Raw genomic sequence first — 14865 nt, forward strand, 5'->3', positions numbered from 1 at the left:
CACACACATCACTACCATAGTATGGTAACACACCTCTCTCCCTATATCTATTTCTTTTTCCACCTCTCTCTCCTCTCTGTTTCTCAATCCCTGTCTCTCTATCTTCTTATCTCTCTTCTCCACCTCTCTCCCAATGAATATTTCTCTCTCTCTCTCTCTCTCTCTCTCTCTCTCTCTCTCTCTCTCTATGTGTGTGTGTGTGTGTGTGTGTGTGTGTGTGTGTTTCCCTTTTGATATCTTCACCTCTCTACTTCTGCCTCTCTTTGTTTCTCAATCCCTCTGTCTACTCCCTAATTCTCTCTCTCTCTCTCTCTCTCTCTCTCTCTCTCTCTCTCTCCACATATATCTCCACCTCTCTATCTCTCAACCTACATCTCTTCGTTTATCAATCTCTCACTCTACCTCTCCCCCTAACTCTATTCCTTTTCTTATTTTCACCTCTACATCTAGCTCTACTTGTACCTCTCTACCTCTACCTTTATTTGCACCTCTCCATCTCTTTCCATTTCTCAATCCCTCTCTCTAGTCTCTCTCTCTCTCTCTCTCTCTCTCTCTCTTCACCTCTAACGTCACCTCCATCTCTCAATCTCTCTCTACTCTCTACTTCTCTTTCTATCTGTATTCTTATGCACATAAAGATGGAGACAAAGTTCCAAAGCACACAACACAGGAAGTATTATTACTGAGTGTGCCAATACAAAGATAATAGTGATGGGTGTATATACAAGCATGGGGAAGAAAACCTCCTAAAGAGGTAATTGTCCTAAGTGCGTTTACACATCACTACCATAATATGGTAACAATCTACATTGCCAAGATTCTAAAACCTCTATTATTAGTAGATTTCTATCCCCCTGTGGCCATGTTTTTTTGAGTGGACAAATAGCATGGACTTTGCTGGTGAGTTCCCCCATGGGTGATATGTTGCTCCTCTCACCTTTATCTTATTGGTGTTGTGTTTCTCCAATGTGATCTTTAGATCGCATTCTACAATTGTGCAAGCAACAAATGGAAAAAGAGAGAGACCATTAGGCACTTGCTACAAATGGATGGAGAGAGAGAGAGAGAGAGAGAGAGAGAGACCTCTCTCTCTCTCTCTCTCTCTCTCTCTATATATATATATTCCTTCATTTTTTTCCACATATTTTCAGCATCTATTGTGAATTGTTAAGGGTTCACCTTCTATATGGTTTTCCTCCTGCAACAACCAAAGTCCGGCAAGTGTATGGGTTGGCCACCTGTACACTTGTGGACAGGGGGCTCACACACCCTTAGGGTTTGCACTGACACTTTTCTTGTCTAACGCATGTTTTTGCCGTTTTATTGTTGTTAGGATGCGGGTCCTTTTTTTGTGCGGTATTATGACATAGATACTTGCCCAAATGTACCAAGGCTACTATATATGTGGCCTAGGGGGCTCTCTCTATCCTTTGTGTAGTATCAATTGCAAAGTTTGCTGTCTACAGTTATTGGATTTGCCATCCTCTTCTCTCTCTCTCTCTCTCTCTCTCTCACACACACACACACACACACACACACTAACCCTAGATGAGCGCCGCGAGACCGAGTCCTCTCTCCCTCCCTGCCTCCCCTTGGACGACGGCGATCGCTCAGCAGCACTCTGTGCCATCACCTCTAAATGCCCCGACAGTACAACGTTCTCAACAGTCTCGGTAATACAGCGTTCTCGACAACACAGTGCAATGTCGACAGTCCTGACATCGGATATCTGCAGCGCCGACAGTCCTAACAGTGTCGACAGTACAGGGGATATCTGCAGCCTTGCATAACGTCTTACACTATTGAAGGCTTCAATGGTCACTGCCTTAAACTAATTGAAGGCTTCAGAAGGGATGTCGCACACCATTGATGGTTCCTAATCTATGAAGGCCTTTGAAACCCTCAACAAACCAACCAGATATTGAGATTCTACTAAACCGACCCATTTTGGAAAGGTAGTAAGGAAGACTAAATGTCTTCCCTTGGCACCCCGATTTCACGCAAGAGCTTCCTTGCGGTGGGCAGCCGCTCCAAGGAAGGATCCCGTCGGACGTCAAGAAGCAAGGATTACGACACTCGAGGCTGAGATCTAGAAACTCATTCGAGAAAATGAGAGACTCAAGGAACACTTGCTTAAGCTAGAGGAGATGAAGGAAGTAGAGAGTCAAGCACTACTCGCGAAAGCCCAAGGTGTTGAAGCCTATCTTACCGAGACCGTCAAGGCAGTAAAGGAAGCTCATGAAGCGACACACAAGAAGATTGACACCAAGATACATGCAGTATTACAAGAATGTTGACTACAAGAATCCCTTGTTCTTAAGGTCAGGATCGGAGGACTTCACTCGCCAACCAGGACACTCTTGAAGAAGCAATCACCAAACTGAATGACATGCTTCAACTTGTCAACATCAAGACTGAAACCGTTTCTTGGATTAACGACACACACAAGCATGTGCCACCTGAGCATTGTATCCTCACCTTCAAAGACAAAGAAGAACAGATAAAGCAATTTCGCCAATCCCACCTCAAGGGAAAATCATTTTGGATCGCTGAAGAACTGACTACAAATCAACTCAAAGTTAAAGCAAGCGAGCTCAAGAAGGTAGACGAAGCACGTAAACAAGGTAAATGGACAGTCTATCCAGGTTGTAAAGCCATCATTCAAGAATTTCAAAATCCCAAACCGGCTTTCAAAATCCCAAACCGGCTCGTCATAAACAAATACTACTTAGTACAACAAGACTACTTGCCATTTTTAACCATTCATAAAATTAGCGCACCTCAAATTATCTCAAATTATCAAGTTATGTAGAAGGCATGTCTAACCAAGTTGTAGAAGAGCACAATTGCAAGGCCAAAGAGACACCAAATTTTCATGGACTGCCATGTGACATTGAAAAAAAAAGCAATCGTGTGCAATTTGATGTTTTGTGTGTAGATCGAGGCATGCAAAGCAAAATGGGGCAATATGTGGCTGTCAACCTTGGTGTATTTAACTAGCGTGCCAAAAACTAGCCAAGGTAAGAAACAATACCCTGTAATTTTACAAGAAGTGTAATCAATATTGCAAGTAAACCAGGATCTTGAATTATTCATGGCCCGGGCACACTTAAAAAGATTGCAACAGATATTGAATGAGAGATGCTCCAAGAGGAAACTGTTGACAACTAAGCTGAATATTGCAAAACCTGAAAGACACACACAGCTCCTAAAGCAAGACGAGGCCGCTTGTGAATAAGAACCTCTTCTGCTCACAAGGATTCAATTTTCACATGGTTGGTCGAGTGCCACAAGTCCCTCCAACAACACGTCTGTGGTAGATGATGGCATTGCCTTTTGGGGAGAGAGAGAGAGAGAGAGAGAGAGAGAGAGAGATTGCTTCGCACTGCCCCATGGCATACATAAAAGAAGGCAGGGCCAACAAACTTATTTTACATCTGCTTTCCGACAATGGACCCCACTTAAATCAAAGTGGAAGCCAGACATTTCTTCCTAAGTACAGAAATCCAAATAGCTTGAAAAAATCAATGGCAGCCAAGGTCAAAATTCCATCTCATAAGTTCAATTTCCATAATGCCCCCATAGTCGCAAAATTGATACACCTGAAAGAATACTCAATTTGAAAAAGGAAATGTTCAAGAAAATAATAGGATAACCTTCGAAGCTGCACCAAAGTTGGCTTGAACTTCAGCAACTACTTGCTCTTGCCTTTCTTGTTTTCAAACTGATGTACTATTCTCCTCCAGGATCTCAAGGCAATCAGGGAAGGAATAACTACCCATATGTTGTTCATGAATATATAGTAAAACCAATAGTAAAATGGTCCAGCTGCATACTCTACGCCATCCAACACGGTAGTGACAAAATAGACAATACAACCATAGAGCTGGCCCAAGCAAACTGCCAGCTGGAGAGGATCCCTGTATGCCTTCCGTGTGGCAATTGCATACCTGCTTGCAGATTTCCAAGCAAGGAAAAATCTCTCTCTCTCTCTCTCTCAAAATAGGGCTTGTACCCTTTGATATTACAGAAGATTTTACAGAAGACGCACAACTTCTAATACATGATAGCACTAGGCTAATACAAGATATGCACGACTACAGAACTCTCACTCTCACAAATATAGACCTAACAAACCTCCCTTCGTCACATAGGTGAATCTAACCTATGACATGAAACGATTGATAAGCTGCGCAAAAAGAGGTGTAAGAGATGGATAAATGGTTCAATGATGAGTACCTCAACATGGTTCCGAGGGTGTCACAAACGGGAGTGCACATGAGCAACTAATAAGCTGAAAATAAATAGAACTTGACAGAGAGAGAAAAGGGAGAAGATCAACACTGTGTTGGGGACCAGAAGATGGGCTTCTCTCTCCCCCCTTCCCCCCTCCCCCCCCCCCCCCCCCCCCCAACAATAGAGAATCTTTATTATGCGAAGAATCTCTTTTACAAGCACAAGAACCGGAGAAAACAGCTCAACTGCTTTTTTTGCCAACAATAGTAGGTGGAGTACGCTGAATATAGTGAGAGGAGAGGGAAAGATGGTTGATGGCAGATGGTTTACAAGAAGGAACCCGAGAGCATGCCATTCTAGTGTGTACGATTGGAAGGGAACGTTCTCTATACAAAATTCTCTTATGCTTTTCATGTTTAGATTGTTTGGTCTATGAGTGTTTGTTTATAGGTGTTCTCCCTTCGCACGAGGGAGTAGAAGCAGAGAAAGGCAAGTGCATTCGCATGAGAAAAGCGCTCTATGAAAATAGAGCCAGATCATCCCAAAGGGTTCCATACCCTGAGATTGGGAGTAGATCCACAAATCTCAAAGTTGTTAAATGTCAAAGGTGGCGGCGAAAGATGCGATGAAGACGAGAAGTGGCTCATGATTTGGTGAACACCTTGACTCGGATCTAGAACACCTGCAATGCCCTCATACATGATGTCACACAGTGATGATGTGGCATAGACTGCTCCCCTCCTCCTGTCCATTAGGAGGAAACTGCTTCACTGGATTTCGGCACGGATCTCTTTGGCAAGTAGAGTTGTAGTGGCCAACCAGGTGTTGTTGTCTACTATGTGGTACATCATGTCTTGCTGGATCTTCTCGAGCTTATGTATCAGCCAACTAGAGAGGCTGATCAGGAACTTTCTGTGGTCAAGGCGCAACACCCAGTTAGCCCAAGCCAAAGTGGCCTGTCAGGTCATCACCTTACCATGTTCTCAGGGGGGGCAGGGGATCATTGACCCAGCACAGCAGAGCAGAGCCCTCCTTGGGCAGTTTGTGGTCAGAGGACTGCTTCCGAGGGAGGAGAACTAGAAGGAGTTGTTGCTTCACCGGCTTCGACCTCGAGTCCCTCATGCAGGTAGCCCTTGGAGCCCGTCCATCAGGTGGAATTTTACAGAGATGCGCAGAGTTGGTCTGAGCAGGAGATTGGAGGACCGATTTGCTGCGAGCCTGCTTAGGTCTTTGGGAGCAGCTGAGAAGTGACCTGGAGCAGCATCAGCCCACTTGCACGGAGGAGCGCTTGAGGCAGCCTCTTGTTTGGAACCCCATGGTTAGCACTCAAAGAGGCCACCTGATTAGTAGTAGGCCTCATGTTTCTTGGGGTCCAATGGCAGAGGGTCCAACCTGCACTGTCAACGACTGCTTCAATTTTTAGGCTTGTTTGAGGAGGTTCAAAGCATTCAGCTACGAGGCATGAGGAGGGTCCAACCTGCACTGTCAACGACTGCTTCAGTTTTCAGGCTTGTTTGAGGAGGTTCAATGCATTCAGCTACAAGGCATGAGGAGGGTGCAGAGCATGTGTCAAGATATTACATAGGCCATAAATTCAGCAATATGTCTCTTATTTGGTCCAGTGATCAGCAAATCATCGACATAAAAAACCACAATGAGAAGTACATCACCCTCACGCTTTACATACAATGTGCTTTCCGTTGGACTGTTACGAAAGCCTTTTTTGACCAAATGACTGTCAGCTTTCTCATACCAAGCACGAAGAGATTGCTTTAACCCGTACAAAGCCTTCTTACATCTGCACATTTTGTCCTCTTGTCCTTTCTTGATAAAACCGCGAGGCTGCGTTACATAAACTTCCTCAAATATGTCACAATTCAAGAAAGCAGTAACATTGTCTGATTGATGTACATCCCAACCAAAATGAGCTGCCAATGCACATAGAAAACGCACAGTAGTCATACGACAAGTGGGAGCAAAAGTCTCTTCATAATCTATGCCTTTTTGTTGTGCATAACCCTTTGCAACAAGTCGAGCCATATGGCGATCGATCTCACCATCCGGCTTGCGTTTCAACTTGTAAACCCATTTCGTACCAATGGCCTTTTTGCCAAGAGGCAAATCACATAAGGTCCATGTATCATTTTCTATAAGTGCATCATATTCTGATTACATGAAAACCATCCAATTTTTAGAATTCTGTGCTTCATAAAAAGACACAGGTTCCTCAACATCATGTAAGCTAGACACAGCCAAAGAATAACAATCTGATGCATAAGATACATGGCGAGAGCTTGAACGAGTACGACTAGACAAAGGTGCATCCAATTTACTATCACGCAATGTATGCACCAGCCATTTTGGCATAACTCTAGCCTGCTCATTTTCAGCCCTTTCCTCATCAAGTACATCATGTACATCTGCATCAGTAATAGGCTGATCTGTAACATTTTTTGAAACCCCCATAGGCTGTACATTTGCCTCATTGGAATTTACATTCGTATTTCCACCATTGAAAAGAGGCAACAAAGTGTGATAAATGTCCTGTGAGCTTACATTACTGTCTCTAGTACATGACAGCAAGGACTGAACAAAATCTTCCACAAACAATACATCCCATGAAACCAGAATACGCTTTGTTTGGGGATGACACAACCGGTAACCTTTGCTTTCAGCACTATAACCAACAAAAATACATTTGACAGCCTTATCATCCAATTTTTTGTGTTGTGTTTGTGGCACCAAAGCATATGCCAAACAACCAAAAATAAGCATGTGCTCAATAGAAGGCTTTCTATCATCCCATGCTTCATATGGAGTAATAGACTACAAATACAAAGCTTTTGTAGGACACCTGTTTAGTACATAAGTGGCACACATGATGGCCTCAAGCCAAAATGAATGCGCTATAAGCTTGACTTTTGACCATACATCGTGCCATTTTCGTAAGTGACCTTTTTTTCCTCTCAGCAACACCATTTTACTGAGACATATAAGGCATTATATATTGGTGTTTTATCCCATGACTAGCCAGAAATGCATTAAATTCATGAGACATATACTCCCCCCCTCGATCAGAACGGAGGGTGCGCATAGTACATTTCGAGACATTTTCAGCCATCGCCAAAAATTATTTGAAGCCATAAAAACTTCGGACTCCACTTTAAGCGGAAATACCAATGTATGCCTTGAGTAACCATCAATGAAAGTCACAAAGTACAAGTAATTGCCCAAGGACGGAGTTTGCATGGGCCCACAAACATCACTATACACAAGCTGCAAGCTGCATATGGCCCTAATTGAACCATCCTTTGGAAACTTCGAACACTGCATCTTACCCAAAATACAGCCTTCACAAACATGTTGACATGTGCTTCAAGAGGTGGCAAAAAAGCAACCATATCAGATTTCTGCAAACGCAGCAAACTGGCAAAATTCAGATGACCAAAACGTGCATGCCAAATTTTTGCATCTAAAATAGCCCTTGAATCTGCAACTGCGTTTACAAAATTTTGTCCACACTTGTCATACAAAGTGAGTTTATACAACCCACGCCACAAAAGCTAAGATACAACGATTTCATCACCAAAACTGAGACCATGAGCTGTACATCTGTCATCCACAAATTTGACTACAAGTCCAAGTCTAGCATGTGCAAATACAGACTTTGTGTCACTTTCGGCGCGGCCCAAAGAAGCAAGCGTTGCAGACCTTTATGAAATTCAAGTACCGCACGACCCAGACCTAAGAGCGGGCCCGACGAAGAGTCCCTTTCCAGGATTTCGGATGCTATTGGCGATCTCCCTCGACGCCATACAGTTCGGTACCAGTACCCAACTTTGAAAAGGAGGGGATGTTACGTGACAGATCCCAACCCTATGTGTCCGTGGACAAGCTACACCGCAGCAGGGTTCAATCAGTCCAGTCAAGTCTAGATTAGCAGTGATCTGACACTTTTGTGAGTCTATTCGTAGACCGTGCATGCCCAATCACTGAGTGAAGATGCATATCCTTCGGTTGCACACAACATGATCATCAGTATTCCCTTCAGAATCCATCAGATTCAGTCAGGGGAATTTTCCAATGCATTTAACCTATTTTCCCTATTTTTGGTTATTTTCACTTATTATTTTTAACTGACTCTCCAACAAAAGTAGGTAGGGCAATTTTGCTAAGTTAATATATAAGCAAACCCAAGTTAGCACTTTCTGGCAGAAGAGGCAACAGGAGCACATGCTCAACAGGCATCTTCTCAGCAAGAACCCACAGTCACCTCAGCAGCCGCGAGCCTTGGCGACTTCCCTCCCCAAGTCTAGCGTTTTCCAGATTGGCTTCACCGCCACAGATACAATTAGCTCTAGCGTTTTCACAATCGCTAGCACTTCCATCATTACCAGATCCCTGGCGTTTTCAGCTTCCCATCATCGCCAGCATCCCTAAATCCCCAGCGTTTTACTAATGCTACAGCAGAGTCCAGTGTTTTTGGTTTTCAGCCCATTTCGCATCAGATACAGCAGCGTTTTCAGCAGTCAAAAACAGCAGACAATTCAGCCCTAGTTGGTTGCAGATACACCCCATTTTCAGCCCCCAAAAACGCAGCCAAAAGAGTCATTTTCAGCCACCGAAACAGTCCCAAAATTCAGCAGATAGAAGACCACACATTTCAGCCCTAAAGTCGTCGTCGTCATCTCCATTGTCGTCATCGGCATAGTCCCAGGTTGCATCAATCCATTGCATCGTCATTGTACCACTTTGTGCAATCAATAGTAGACCACTCTCGCCGACGAGAGTGGGACCTTCGGAGGAGGGTTTTACAACGTCTCTGGTGTCGTATCTCTCTTCTCTCTCTATCTCTCAGTCTCATACACTCGCACGCACAGTGTCCATTCACATTGTTTGTGATCATAGCACTTTCCATTAAGAACAGGAGGCTCTCCCTTCCATAAGAACTAAAAGGAACCTTGAGCACAATTCGGAGCACTCATCTTGAGCAAAGCGCAAACAATCATTCCGCTGCACCTAACATTGGTATCAGAGCTTTGGCAGTGTTCTGTATCACTCAAGGAAAGAACCACAAGAACCACAAGAAATTTTTTTTGCTTCTTGAGGTCGCACGAACCCAAGTTCGCTTGGGCGTGTCGATTCCTAATCGTGTTTTTGAAGAGTGACAGGAATCCGAGGAAAGAAAGGCTTGTCCAGCCTCCCCTTGTGTCTCTTTTCACTCATTGAGAGCGGACCGTGCACTTAGCGACCGGCCAATCGACGTGAGGTGGGAAAAAGCAACCTTGGTGTGAGCGCAAGGCCGCCAAGGGGTGCGCCCGCGGAAAAGAGTAGAACTCGGGTGAAGAGAAGATCCTTCTCCAACATAGATTGCAAGCAAAAGAAAACCTCAAGAACCTCAAGACCCTCAAGAACCCCAAGAATCCAAGTTCCTCGTGAACTTAAGAACCCACAAGAACCCACGACTTCAGAATGATCATCACTCGAAGCGGAATGGATACTTTGCTTGGAGGTGATCAGCATGAGAGAGGCGAAGAAGAATTTTCCCCACCAAGAGGTTTTTCCGACCCTTCCCCATCTACGACAAAGATTGCACTAACTCCTATGGAGGAGTTGAAGAAGTTGTTTATGGAAAGAAAGTTAGAACACGCAGAAAACAAAGCAGAAAGAAAAGCAATACAAGACAGAGCGACCGACAAAACAAAGAGTTTTGGCAACTCTATTCTCAAGTTCAGGCACAGATGCAAGAGATTTGGGGAAAGGAGACTCTCTCAATCTCTTCTTCTCCCAAGCATGACACACAGGATTAGCATGATTGTGTGAAGCATGATGATGATTTGATTGACAATGATTTGCATGATGATGATTTGAATGACAATGATAAGCATGATAATTTGGATACCAATGACTTGCATAATGATTTGGATGACAATGAAAAGCATGATGATTTGCATGATCAAGATGTGATTTCTCACGAGCATGATGATTTGCATGATCAAGATGTGATTTCTCACAAGCATGATGAGTTGCATGAAGATGATGTGATTGTTCACAAGGATGATGTGTTAGTGGATGCTTTTTCTAGCGACGCTAACCTCGTTGTAGATTCGATCAATCACGAAGAATCGATCTTGACTTTCGAGTCGAGGTCCAAAGAACCCCCACAAGAAGATTCGATAGATTCAGAAGAACCGATCTTGGCTCTCGAGCTTAGGTCCAAAGAGCCCTCATAGGAAGTATTATGTGTTCGCATGATTGATACGCACGCATTGTTCGAGTGTTTCATTTGTGACGGTTTCCTGTATTTTAGTCAACATTGTTATGTGATCCCTTTTTCTAGGCATGACATATTGTATGTTGAGCACGTTTCTCTCATGAATGACCATGAATGTATGCGGATTTTTCATGAAAAGCTGAAAAGTATGTATGTAAGAAAGTAACATTCCATGTCTCTTCCTTGGCATGACACAATTTCCAAACGAGCACATGAAAGTATGAGCACGAAGCATGGGCATTTCCGTTGTGAATTGCCAAAGTTGATTGCTCTAGATCATAAGAGAAAGATTCGATCTCATTGTTTGTGTGTATGTGGTGAACGGGTTGTCACTCCGTCTCTTGGTTCATCTACATTGCATGCACAATCTTTAGAGAAGACAAGATTTTTTCCACTCACTTTACATAGAATAGGTATTTTCATGTTTTTGTATTGGAAATGGTTTCAGGAATTTTCAGCCAGAGACATTCTTGAAGAAGGAAGCATCACTAAAGACGAAGTTGAAGTATCGAGGGAGCCACAGAAGACTTTGGGTCGCTTTCGACGCGGCCCAAAGAAGCAAGCGTTGCAAACATTTATGAAGTTCAAGTACCGCACGACCCACACATAAGAGTGGGCCGACGAAGAGTCCCTTTTAGGATTTCGGATACTATTAGCGATCTCCCTCGACGCCATACAGTTCGGTACCAGTACCTAACTTTGAAAAGAAGGGGATGTCACGTGATACATCCCAACCCTATGTGTCCGTGGACAAGCTACACAACAGCAGGGTTCAATCAGTCCAGTCAAGTCTAGCTTAGCAGTGATCTGACACTTTTGTGAGTCTATTCGTAGACCGTGCATGCCCAATCACTGAGTGTAGATGCATATCCTCCAGTTGCGCACAGCATGATCATCAGTATTCCCTTCGGAATCCATCAGATTCAATCAGGGGAATTTTCCAGTGCATTTAGCCTATTTTCCCTATTTTTGGTTTTCTTTTTTTTTAAGTGACTTTCCAACAAAAGTAGGTAGGGCAATTTTGCTAAGTTAATATATAAGCAAACCCAAGTTAGCACTTTCTGGCAGAAGAGGCAGCAGGAGCACATGCTCAACAGGCATCTTCTCAACAAGAACCCGCAGTACCCTCAGCACCAGCGAGCCTTGGCGACTTCCCTCCCCAAGTCTAGCGTTTGCCAGATTGGCTTCACCGCCACAGATACAATCGGCCCTAGCGTTTTCACAATCGCTAGCACTTCCATCATTACCAGATCCCTAGTGTTTTCAGCTTCCCATCATCGCCAGCATTCCTAAATCCCCAACGTTTTACTAACGCTACAGCACAGTCCAGCGTTTCTGGTTTTCAGCCCATTTCGCATCAGATGCAACAGCGTTTTCAGCAATCAAACACAACAGACAATTCAGCCCTAGTTGGTTGCAGATACACCCCATTTTCAGCCCTCAAAAACGCAGCCAAAACAGTCATTTTCAGCCACTGAAACAATCCCGAAATTCAGCAGATAGAAGACCACAAATTTCAACCCTAAAGTCATCGTCGTCATCTCCATTGTTGTCATCGACATAGTCCCAGGTTGCATCAATCCATTTAATCGTCATTGTACCACTTTGTGCGATCAATAGTAGACCACTCTCGCCGACGAGAGTGGGGCCTTCGGAGGAGGGTTTTACAACGTCTCTGGTGTCGTATCTCTCTATCTCTCAGTCTCATACACTCGCACTCAAAGTGTCCATTCACTTTGTTTGTGATCATAGCACTTTCCATTAAGAACGGAAGGCTCTCCCTTCCATAAGGACTAAAAGGAACCTTGAGCACAGTTCGGAGCACTCATCTTGAGCAAAGCGCAAACAATCATTCCGCTGCACCTAACATACAGTCTCCTTTTACAGAAGACTCAACAATGGTTGCATTTGCAGTGGAACCAACATTTGCAGTGGAACCACCCTCTTTCTTCTTAGCCTCTTTGGCCTTTAGCTTAGGACACTGCTTGATCAAGTGATCATTAGCTTTACAATAATGGCAACGCATCGTCTTTTTGCCCTTATCACCAAAATTGCCAGACGATGTGCTGTCAGCAGAAGCATTGGGAACAAAAGTTTTGCCACTCGCAGCAAAACCATAAGAAATGGCTGTTGTGGTCCACCCTTTCTTTGAGAAGCAATAAAAGCCTGTTCAACTGCACGCTGTTTAGTCTTGTTTTTTCTAGAAAGTGACTCTTGCAATAGCAATGTACATAATGCATCAAACTTGACAACTTCTGCATTTCCTTGGATCATAAGTCTCCAAGTACTAGCAAAAGTCTGGTAAGAATCTGGTAAGGCATCAAGAACAATCTGCACAAGGAAACTGTCTGAAATGACTTAACCTGCAGAAATAAGTTGCTCATTGATATCCTTGACACTAGCAAGCAAAGTGTCCATATCATCTTCCTCATGCATAATTTTTGACTCCAACTCTTTACGCAACAAAGCAATTTTAGCCTCATTGCGACTTGCATAAAGACCAACCAAAATATCCCAAGCCTGTTTCGTAGATTTTGTTGAACGGATGTGAGGAACAATGGTGCGCTTCATAGACAATGCAATCAATGCATGAGTCTGCGCATCCTTTACATCCCAGCGAGCTAATAGCAGCAATCCTTGCAGCAAGACCTGCAACATCCTCAACATCGCCTACATCCTCAAACGACGATGTACATCAATGCCCTGCGCAATATTCTAGACGCCCTTTGACACAAGAACATGTTGCATCATATAAGCCCACATAGGGTAATTGTCTCCATCCAACCTGTCCTCAGCAGCAAACATCTTGAAGACAACTGTGTGTTGTCAGCCATGGTAAATGTTGCACATGATGTGAAAACTGTCCGAAAATAGGAGACACGGAGGGGGAACAACACGTGCTATATAGCACAAACCGTAGAAGACTGTAAGACACCTGTTATGCAAAAAACGGCACTGACAGAAATTCTACACAAAATGACAAAATTGCTTGTGCAAACCTGCCTGTAGTGGAAACGGAGGCTGAAATGAGCCCGAATCAGAAATCTGAGCAGACTAAGCTCTACGAGCCCTCCCAAAATATTTGTCGACCTGCGAACGCTCGCCAAAACCTCACTGTAATCGGAGAAAGTGGACAGGCGTGTGCTGGAGCAGCTGGCGACTAAGCCCGAGAGGACGTAACCTGCTCTGATAGCAATTGTTGGAATTAGGGTTACAGAGAAACACACACAGCTTGGAGAAGACGAAGGAAGCTCAAGGCACACAATAGAGAGTGTGTTACTTGGTGTGCAATGGAAAGATAGATAGCCCTAGAGTGATGGGCATATATACAATGCACGGGGAAAAAACCTCCTAAAGGGGAAAAAAATGCCTCGACGGTCCTAGTGTATTCACACACATCACTACCACATGTATATGATAACAACTGCTACTGACACTGCAAACTGCTCCTACACACAAGACCACTCTCATGGTCTCATCATGGGCTGCCCTAGCCTCCTATGGAAGCGAGACTCTGGCAGGATCTCCTCTTGGGAAAAAGGCTGATCTGAAGGAAGAAGAAACCAGATCGGGGCTGCCCTATGGTGTGGCTGCCCCTTGACGAACACGGATGTGCTCCTCTCGTATGCCTGCACCAAGATGGAGGAGGTCTACATCTGCATGATCATAGCACCTCCATGCATATGCCTTGGGAAGGAAAAACCCAAGGCTGATTTCCTATTGCCCATCAACGGCGGCGTGCTGCCCTGCTCATGATGAGGAAAAACGTTGGGGCTGCATGGCAATCCCTTGAGCCTGTGCACAATTGAACTCCCTTGCTGCTCCTGCCCTCGCTATATAGGACAAAAGGACCAGGTCCTGCCAGCTGTCCACCAACCCCCACGACCCTGGTAAAATGGAAAATACGGCACAAAGCACAGGGCTGAGTTGGCAGCTTGGGAGCGTCTATGTATGACCTTGAGGGTTTCTGATGTCTGACAGGATACAGGCTTAATGTGGCCCCCAGACAGCTTGTCTTTCTCTCGCTCAGACCGCAGAGTAGGAGTGAATTTGTCTCGGATAGACGCTTCTACGTCAGTGACCACATCTGTGACATTGGTGGATCTGTTTGCATTCTGGCAACGACAACATTTTTTGATCATGCGCCACTGATTCTCACCGTGACAAACAGACAAAGAAGTGGGAGTACAATGATGCGCATGCCTGAGATTGTCTTGCTGGATCTAGAGCTCACAGAGCAGGTGGTGGCACTTTGGACTGAGAGTTCGAACACTCACGACACCCCTACTGGTAGAGTGGCCTCTGGACTTGCTGAACTTAGCCGTTTCTTCCTCCATGAGTCTACAGCTCGCTTG

At 44.4% G+C, this 14865-nt stretch overlaps 1 protein-coding gene across 2 annotated transcripts in view; it reads right to left on the reverse strand.

Annotated features, from left to right (window-relative positions):
- Positions 1–3375: 3375 nt before the first annotated feature.
- HYD1 (C-8,7 sterol isomerase) overlaps positions 3376–14865 on the reverse strand; it is an 89212-nt gene continuing 77722 nt past the window's right edge. For both annotated transcript variants that reach the window (XM_086490606.1, XM_086490605.1), the window contains exon 5: positions 3376–3950. In XM_086490606.1, coding sequence (XP_086346732.1) covers positions 3695–3950 — 256 coding nt within the window. In that variant the 3' untranslated portion in view covers positions 3376–3694. The remainder of the gene's footprint in view (positions 3951–14865) is intronic.

Source organism: Adiantum capillus-veneris, chromosome 19, assembly GCF_014529385.1.
Source record: "Adiantum capillus-veneris isolate H3 chromosome 19, ASM1452938v2, whole genome shotgun sequence".
NCBI lineage: Eukaryota > Viridiplantae > Streptophyta > Polypodiopsida > Polypodiales > Pteridaceae > Adiantum > Adiantum capillus-veneris.